The sequence below is a fragment of the Melanotaenia boesemani genome, chromosome 3 (genome assembly GCF_017639745.1).
Source record: "Melanotaenia boesemani isolate fMelBoe1 chromosome 3, fMelBoe1.pri, whole genome shotgun sequence".
Classification (NCBI taxonomy): Eukaryota; Metazoa; Chordata; class Actinopteri; order Atheriniformes; family Melanotaeniidae; genus Melanotaenia; species Melanotaenia boesemani.
In genome coordinates this window covers 8,035,131-8,044,347 of record NC_055684.1, presented here as the reverse complement: position 1 = coordinate 8,044,347, position 9,217 = coordinate 8,035,131, and the positions used below count along the sequence as shown (strand labels likewise).

Here is a 9,217-nt window from a genome sequence, read left to right as displayed (position 1 = left end):
GGTAGAAGAGTCACCAGGAATCTAAACACCATAATCTGTGGATCAGCCAGGTGAGTCGGGACCAGGAAGGGGACGTGGGATAGTCCATCAATGCATGAATGAGGTCCGAAGAGGAATGGATGAGGAGCTGGAGTATATAAAGCCCAGTGGATCAGATTGCTTGTATGTGTGTTCAGTTAGTATTATGGAGAGTGACAGCAGCAATGAGTGGCAGGAGTGGGTGTGTCTGTGGCAGAGCCCGGTGCGGGTGTAACAGGAGCCTGGCCAGGTGAAAATCTAGACCATTTGTACCTGTCCAGAAAACTCAGAGGGTCCAACCAGTCCTAAAAAACTGTCAGATCAGAGTCCTTCTCAGCATCAAAGCTTCTACATCAGTCATGTCTCCTAAAAACAGGAACACCACCATGAAGGGTAAAACACCTGGAACAGTGTCTATGGGTACTTTCTATAATAATCTCATCAGTGACATTCCTGAAAACCTTACATATTGATTAATCAATAATATCAACAACCGTAGTGATACTAACATGACCACTTTAATCATCAATAATGGTGATCAAGTTAAATGGCATCATAAACACTCATCTGTGGAGCTAGTTACTTAATTTTATTGCTAAATAATCAAAATGCAAACAGCCCTCTGGTTGTTGTTTAATTGTGTTTCTCTTGTTATTTTGTTGTTCTAATTCTTTTCTTTATTTGCGACGTGCGATCTTTTCTCTTCAACTTCCTAATAATGAAAACAATGCACAAGGAAATCACATGATCGTTCTGTGTCACGTGACCTTTCTGTGTCATATGACCTACTAGATTGCCCCGAACCGCAGTTTCATCAGTCAGATCAGCGGAGCTCTGTCCGGTGGACGCAGTTAAGGTGAGTTCAGAGCTCCACTATGTTTGGGCTGGTTCTCTTAATCTCTTTTTCACGGTTCTGGTGTTTGTTGGCCGCAGTCCGAATGTGTTTCCTGGTTCGTGTAGGTGAGGGTTGATTCTGGAGGTCAGCAAGACAAAAACTAAAAAGCAGAAAACAAAGTCATGATTTCTCACACATGTGAGTTCTGGCCGAACTCCAGTAAGAAATCAGAACTTCATCTTCCAAATGAAAACGAAACCAATCCAGGACCGGAAACACCTCGTGTATCATTCGGCAGAGTAAAACTTAAACATTTCTGCTGCTGAGACATCTGGTCTGATTTTGACCCGAGTCCGATTGAAAGCAGCTCATCTCCCCAGTTCGACCCAGTTAGCAGCATCTGATGGCTCTGTCAACTTTTGAGTTCGGTGTTGGACATGCAGCTGTTTCCACCAGACTCCATTTAAAAATGTCTGGATTTAACACGTTTATTGTAACTGTTTGAAAGTGACCACTTCCTTTAACCCGAGATGGATCCAAACGTCTCGTGATGAAAATTGGGTTTAATGAACATTTATTGAACATCATAAGACGTCATCTGAGAGTCACGTGTCTTTACCAAGTAGGCCTTAGTAGGCTATCAGGTTGTGTCGTGCAGCGCCCTCTCACGGTTCAAAACAGTTGTTTCTGCAGTGAAGTTGGGCCACGTCTATCAAATGTATGTATCTTATCTTTTTATTTATTTAACCACAGAGGTAAATAATCTGGGATCTGCCAGGAAACCTCGCGATGACAGAACTGAGAAAACCTTTTGCATTTTCATATTAAATTGATGATTTTAAGTGTTTATTTATAAAATGACCAATAATTAAACATTTTCACAGTCTGAGTAAAGCAGAAATAAATCTTTCAATAATTAAATTGGATATCAGAACCACAGGAAATTCTTGGGCTCTTGGAAACATTCTGGTAACACTCCAGACCAGTGGTGTAGCTATGCACCAACCTCCCAAAAATATAAAGAAGAACTACAGAGCAGAGATCAAGGTTTACTGAACAGTTTGAAAGGGAGAAAGAGAGATATGGAGAAACAGGTAACTGGTATAAAAGAGGGCAGATATCTTGGTTTAAAAGTAAATGTGTTTCTTATTATATCTTTCTCCCGTCTGTGATGTTATGAGTATAGTAAGTTTCATAGTTACTTTTTATACAGCATTGGGGTAGTTACTCTAAAGACATAATTAGTTACTAGTTACTCATTACTTTTGTAAATTGTAATGAAATTACTTTACTCGTTACTGCATTTGAAAAGTAACACCACTACTTATTACTTTACTTTACCATTTCTTAATTCACCATGTAGACATGGACAAACATTGTAGTCGAATCATCTGCATAGTGTTTATTATATATTGTAAACAAAATGGCTTTAAAACCATAAGAACAACATCCCTGTCAGTGGGATGAAATGGTCACACTTGTCTCATTATCATTTTATCTAGTATTTTTCTAAACCTGGGCGATTCAATAGTCGACAGGGGAGCATGTCTCCTACAATGAACCTGCAACTAGCTTGTTAATTTTTGTCTTACTGGCTGCTGCGCTTCAGGAAATGTTGAAAAAAGCTTAGCTTGTGTAGGCGGGTCGGCTGTTTGGTATTGACAAGTTTGCTGAGAAATGCTTCCACTTTGCTTGACAGTGGTTGAAAGACACTTGTTGCCTGCACACAGACTGCGTTTCATGCTAATATTTGTGTCCTTTAGAGCAATAAACTGAAAATAATGTGAATATTGCCACTGACCAAAAGCCCCTGTCTCCATCTCCAGCTCCATTTTTTCATTTTCCTTGGTTGGCACACAATCAGTAAATCGATCTCTATGGCAACGTGCCCAGGCAAGCACACACACAGGCAGCAGCATGCACGTACCATTTAAAACAGATGATAACTTTACACGTAGGCAAACACGGCTCGAATAACACAGAAAAACACGTTACTGTAGTTCAGTAAAGTAATTTTGGAGTCAGGTTGACCGGAAATGTTTCATATCTCACCAGCATTTCTCTCTTACACACACACACACACCAATACACAGGAACATATTTGGCCTACAAAGAACATTTCTTTAATAGCGACAAGAGATAAATTTGGTCCTTTCATGTGTTTGAACCATTTCATATTCAGTCTAAACAAATTAAAGTACTGTATAGAGATGTTGGCACAAATTCAGTTTTGACCCTCAGTTAAATTCTTTGGTTTGGTTTATTACACCAAAGTAAGAGACACTAACAGTTTATTATAAGTTTGTTTTATCTGAGTACATTTTACTTAAACTTTATTACATAGAGATATGGACTCCTGTGTTTTATCATTCACATGTGTGCTTCAAACCTGCTAAAACATAAAAGGAAATGTCTGGTCTTTAGTGCCCAGTCCTCATTTTGTTGTGGGAATCTCAAACAGAGACTTAAACACAGAAACATTTTGAAATGTTTATTAATAGGTCACAAATCAGGGAAATCTGTAGAGAAAATAAAGAAATCAAACATACCTCTCACAAAGTAAAAAAACAAAACAAAACCTTAATATGTAAATATCCCAGTCAGAAAGCACAATGAAAATCTATACAACAAGTCCTCCAGCTGTCCAGGATGGACAGGTTTGACCTTTTTGGACTGTTGTGTACCTTTTTAAAAAGCGCGTATTTAATTAGCCAAAGTTAATATTTTTCAAAAATAAAATCTCTGTGTTACTATAATGTCTGCATTTCAGAAAATGGAAACACTTTAAACCTTTTTAATAAAACTTTGGCCTGCATGTGTTTACTTGTCATCTGCTTCATTACTTTAATCATTTATTCATGTTTAGCTTGTCATGGAGCCTCGGCTTCATTAAACTAAATGTGTGGGTCAAACCGTTTATTTCCAACAAACTAAACTAGCTATTAGCTTAACCTAGATTGATATCTGACGTACTTCTTAGACTGGGGGTAAAAACTTATCACAGTAAAACCACTATTTCTTTGTCAATTTAAAGTCGACAAGAGTTTAATGGCATTAAACAATGAGATTCACGTTCTATACTTATTCTCCTACCGTCAGCCATATTGGTCTGCAATGAAATAGAGGGCGCTGTTGGGAAAAGACAGGGGGTCCAGAACTGTGGGTCTGAATCTGTGTGTCTCTGGGTCTGCAGATGCATGCTTCTCGATCAGAGTGTTGTTTATATTGTCTGGTGAATTAATATTGTATTTCACAAACTTAAGCATTAACAGAGTCAGCAATTTTCTGCCATCATTCCCTCCTGGCTGTTGCTATGGCAACAGCGTTGCTTTGGTCTGATTGATGGGTTTGAATTCTTTATATTCTTTAAGAATAATTGTCTGCTCCTCCATGGAGAAGTATGCTGCTCTGCAGGGTTTCTCCATGTTTGCGATTGGTCAGACGCTGCAAACTCCACCCCTTTTATGTGAGCACACACTGAGCAAGATTAGAAAACCCTGGGTACATTTACCTAGTTTATAACCAGCTTTGTAGTACTGCTGCTCAGGATTGCAAAAATCTGGGTAAGTCAACCCAGGTGACGGAAAGATATCTCTGGTATGTTAATCCCGCTTCGTAGTACTGACCTCTGTCCTCTGACATCACAGGTCTAACTATGGAGTCCACTTATTGTTTAATGCAGCATCACGTGCAGGTGTCAGTGACATCACTTCCTGTCTGTTTTCAGATGTGGGCGTTATTTTGCTACTTCCTGTTGTTTCTTCTGGGCACGGATGCGGCTCCGACCGAGGACGAGATCACCTACCTCCCTGGTCTGGAGAAGCAGCCGAGCTTCAGGCAGTTCTCTGGATACCTGAACGTGGCCGACGGGAAACATCTACACTATTGGTCAGTACTTGAGACGGGCACATACCTGTCTGTTCGGTCACATCTTTCTGGTTCACCTGAGCTATTTGTTGTCTTCAGGTTCTTGGAGTCCCAGAACAAGCCATCCTCGGACCCGGTGGTGTTGTGGCTGAACGGTGGTCCTGGCTGCAGCTCCCTGGATGGACTGCTTACTGAACATGGACCCTTCCTGGTTGGTCATCTTTGACTCCACCCACTTGATCCACTCTGACCTTCTCCCACCTGACCTCTGACCTCTTGTTACAGATTCAGGACGATGGTGTGACACTGCAATACAACCCGTACTCCTGGAACAAGGTAAGTCACGTGACTCAGGTGGTGTTGTCACATGGTTAACAAACTGAAAGCTGATTGGTTAACTGTCTATGTGCAGATTGCCAACATGTTGTACCTGGAGTCTCCAGTGGGCGTCGGCTTTTCATATTCTGATGATCAGAAATACATCACCAATGACACTGAGGTCAGTGATGCACCTGAAGCGGTTCTTCTGATTGGCTCTCAGGTGTTCAGCTGTTTGTGTTCTGTCTGCAGGTGTCGATGAACAACTACCTGGCCCTGAAGGAGTTCTTCCGCCTGTTTCCGGAGTACAGCAGTAACGAGCTCTTTCTGACCGGAGAGAGTTATGGAGGAATCTACATTCCAACTCTTGCTGAGAGAGTGATGGAGGATGCCAGCCTCAAACTGCAGGTACGCGGTCCTGATCAGTATTAGTGTTCATCTGTCAGCAGTACTGCAGGTGAAGTCAGTGTCACATGACTGCTAGGTGTGGGATGCTAACGTTAGCAACCTGGTCTTGCCTGTGCCGCAGGGCATTGCTGTGGGAAACGGGATGTCGAGTTATGAGATGAACGACAACTCTCTGGTGTACTTCGCCTACTACCACGGCCTGCTGGGGACTCAGCTGTGGACCGACCTGCAAAAGTTCTGCTGCAGTGAAGGGAAGTGCAACTTTTACAACAACCAGGACAAGAACTGCGCTAACAGCGTGAGTCTGGATCCATCTGAACTGGTTTACCCACTGGTCTGGTCCTGATGGGATATGCACTGGTTTACCTGCTGGTCTGTGTGGTTCTAGCTCTGCTGGGTTCAGGTGTTTTTTTGTGTTCTCTGCAGCTATCCGAGGTCCAGGACATCGTCTACAATTCTGGACTGAACATGTACAACTTGTATGCTTCCTGTCCAGGTGGAGTCGGTTCAAGGCTCAAGTGAGGTTTAACATTATTGGACAGGTGTTTCTGTAATGAAGCTCACCTGCAGCAGGTGTGATGATGAACTGAGACAGGTGACTTATTGATTGTTTGTTGGCTGTCAGTGTGGAAGATGGTCAGCTGGTGGTCAGAGATCTGGGAAATATCTTCATCAACCATCAGTGGACTCAGCTGAGGAACCAGGTCTGTATGGGGAAAAAAAAACCTGAAGTCTTATTCAGATGATTCACCTGAGGACTGCTTCACAGGTGTGTTTCTGTCTGTAGAAATTACAGAGTCTGGCTGCTTTGCACTTGTCCGTCCGTCTGGACCCCCCGTGCACAAACTCCACCCCCTCCTCCCTCTACCTGAACAACCCTTATGTCAGAAAAGCTCTACATATTAGCCCCAAAGCTCTGGACTGGGTCATCTGCAGGTAATAGACTCACCTGTCCTGTTCTTACCTGTCTTCTTCTCTCCTGCTCTCACCTGGTCTCACTTATGCTGGTCTCTCCTGTCTTATTCTTTTCTCACCTGTCCTGTGTTCACCTTGTCTTACCTGGTCTCTCTGGTCCTGGGCCTGTACGACGAAGCTGAGGAAGCTCTGCCTGAAACGTCAGCGTCGTCATAAAGCAAAATTGAGTGATCAGAGTGCTGTCTGTTAACAATGTCTGATTAATTAATTATTGCATAATTTCATGAATTTACGCATCAACAGAGTCGGCAGTTTTCTGCCAGGATTTCTTTCTGGCTGTTGCTGCGGCAACAGTGTTGCTTTTGGCCTGGTTGATGCATTTAAATTCTTCATATTTCTTGTCTGCTCCTCCATGGAGAAGTATGCTGCTCTGCAGGGTTTCTCCATGTCTGTGATTGGTCAGACCCTGCAAACTCCACCCCTTTTTGAGTGAGTATGCAATGTTTTAGAAGGGAAAATCCTGTGTTGAATTACCGAGTTGATAACCAGGTTCGTCGCACCGCTTATCTAAATCCTGAATATCTGGATAAGTCAACCCAAGTAACGGCGATATCCGGAGCATGTTAGTCACGCTTCGACGTACAGGCCTTTGGTCTCACATGTCCTGGTCTCTCGTGTCCTCACCTGTCCTGTTTTTACCTGCTCTCACCTGCCAAATGATTCTCACCTGCTGGTTTGTCTTTGCAGTGCTGAGGTGAACCTGAACTACGGCCGGCTCTACATGGATGTCAGGAAACAGTACCTGAAGCTGCTCTCTGCTCTGGTCAGTCACAATTTCAGCCAGTTTAACCAGCTTGAGCAGGAAATTAGGACGGTTATGATACTGCAGACTTAACATAATTTCTGATTTAAGATCAGGTCTAGGTCTGATCCTAGACCAGTTTAGAAGAACCTGCAGGATCTGTGGGCAAGTGTGTTAAGAGACGTGTCCTTAATGTGTTGTAATGCTCTCTGCAGAAGTACCGGGTCCTGGTTTATAATGGGGATGTGGACATGGCCTGTAACTTCTTGGGAGATGAGTGGTTTGTGGAGTCTCTGCAGCAAAAGGTACCTGTCAATCAAATTCCTCCTTGGGTGTGTTTACCTGTGTGTCTCAGGTGTGTTTACCTGTGTGTCTGTCTGTGTGCTTCAGGTGGAGGTTCAGAGGCGTACCTGGATCTATGATGATGTAGACGGTCAGCAGGTTGGCGGCTTCGTCAAAGAGTTTAGCAACATTGCCTTCCTCACAGTGAAGGTACGTCATCATGTTTTGTGGGTGGGGTTTGCTGCTTCTGATTTCATGATGATAATATAAAAACTTGTGCGCATAATTTTGATAAGTTTTACCCTCACGGTCATCCTGCAGGGTTCGGGTCACATGGTTCCAACTGACAAACCCATCGCCGCCTTCACCATGTTCACCAGGTTCATCAAGAAACAGCCGTACTGACCTGGGATGACCTCAGCTACTGTACTGCCAGCCAATCGGCAACTTTCCTCAACTTAGATCTTAACAAATTCAGCACAAAGTTAACCAATCTCATTACTCCTATTCCGGCCGCCATGGCAGCCTGTGGTTGTCATGGAAACCAGCACTGACTGTTGGTTTTTATTGATTTTTTTTTTTTTTTTTTTTGAATGTGAATTGTTTAAAGGGAAAAATAAAGTTTTATCAATGTCCATTTTATTTCTATAGCACATTTATACAGCCAAAGCTTCCAAAGGGCTTTACACAAATCAATAAAATATGAAAACAGAGGATTAACATATAAAGGTACAACATAAAAACCCAAATAGAGTGCCTGTACTTAGCCATAGGCCAATGTAAACAAATGCGTCTTAAGCAAAGATTGAAAACTTGTGCGTGGACAAGCACAGTTAAAGGCAAAGTGATCCACAGAAAGGGGGGTGCAACTGAAAAGGCTTGGTTTTAACTTTATTAAAACTGGAGCATGAGGGTTAAAATATTGGTGGACAGCATAATATCTGAGTTTGATTTATGTTCAATCCCACTGGAGAAAAATACACATGGAGGAAACTAAAGATGGAAAATAAAAAATCTTTTGGAAAAATAAGGTATATTGTATTAGACCAGTGGTAGGCAAGTCCGGTCCTAGAGAGCTGCAGTTTGGCAGTTTTTTTTTTCCTACCCCAGTGGTGCCAAAACTGAAACCACTGGATAACCGAGACTCCAAATATCTAGTGTGAAACAATGAACGCTATGCGCACTAAACGGATACCATTTTGCTGACGTAGCGGAAGGGGAGGAACGTTCAACTAGTTTTCCAGAGGTCAGTGGTACCAGTGCAGGCTGAGGCTATTTTGTATAGATGTAAGTATGAAAGTTATTCGATCACAGTTGTAATGTAAACGGCAGCATGCTGCCTATCTCTTCTATCCCTGATGACAGTTATGGATCTGATCATTTGTTGGAGACTGCAGTTCAGAAGATGCCTCCTGTTCCGTCTAAGAACTGTGCCATCCTCTGTCTGAATGTTAAATGATCTTAAATGATCTTGCTGCACCCATGTATTTGTTTGGTCTTTGTGTCTCACTTGATCTCCGGCATGCAGTCCAGGCAGATCTTGTGTCTGTCGTAGTAAAACTTCAGTTTTGCTTTTTTTCGTTTTTTGAAACCTCCTCACATCCTCACCCTCCCTTGTCTTTAGAAGGTTCTCATGAATAGGCAAATTAGACCTCCATCGGTGTTGAGCAATACACCAGCAGGCTCTGGTAGAAGTCTGCATTGCTGTCCTTAGCCTTCCGCAACAGTCGTTTCACTATCTGTACAGACTTTTCCACCAGCCCATTGGACTG

The 9,217-nt window shown here is 42.6% G+C and overlaps 1 protein-coding gene across 1 annotated transcript; it reads left to right on the top strand.

The window, feature by feature from the left end:
• Positions 1–30: 30 nt before the first annotated feature.
• On the top strand, positions 31–8,080 carry ctsa (cathepsin A). Its single transcript, XM_041980019.1, has 15 exons — positions 31–50; positions 811–874; positions 4,581–4,741; positions 4,820–4,931; positions 5,006–5,056; positions 5,133–5,219; positions 5,291–5,446; positions 5,568–5,744; positions 5,873–5,964; positions 6,072–6,150; positions 6,234–6,382; positions 7,109–7,184; positions 7,379–7,468; positions 7,554–7,655; positions 7,767–8,080. The coding sequence occupies exons 3-15, from the start codon at positions 4,581–4,583 to the stop codon at positions 7,848–7,850; spliced, it is 1,416 nt and encodes a 471-aa protein (XP_041835953.1). The 5' UTR covers positions 31–50; positions 811–874; the 3' UTR covers positions 7,851–8,080.
• Positions 8,081–9,217: the final 1,137 nt, after the last annotated feature.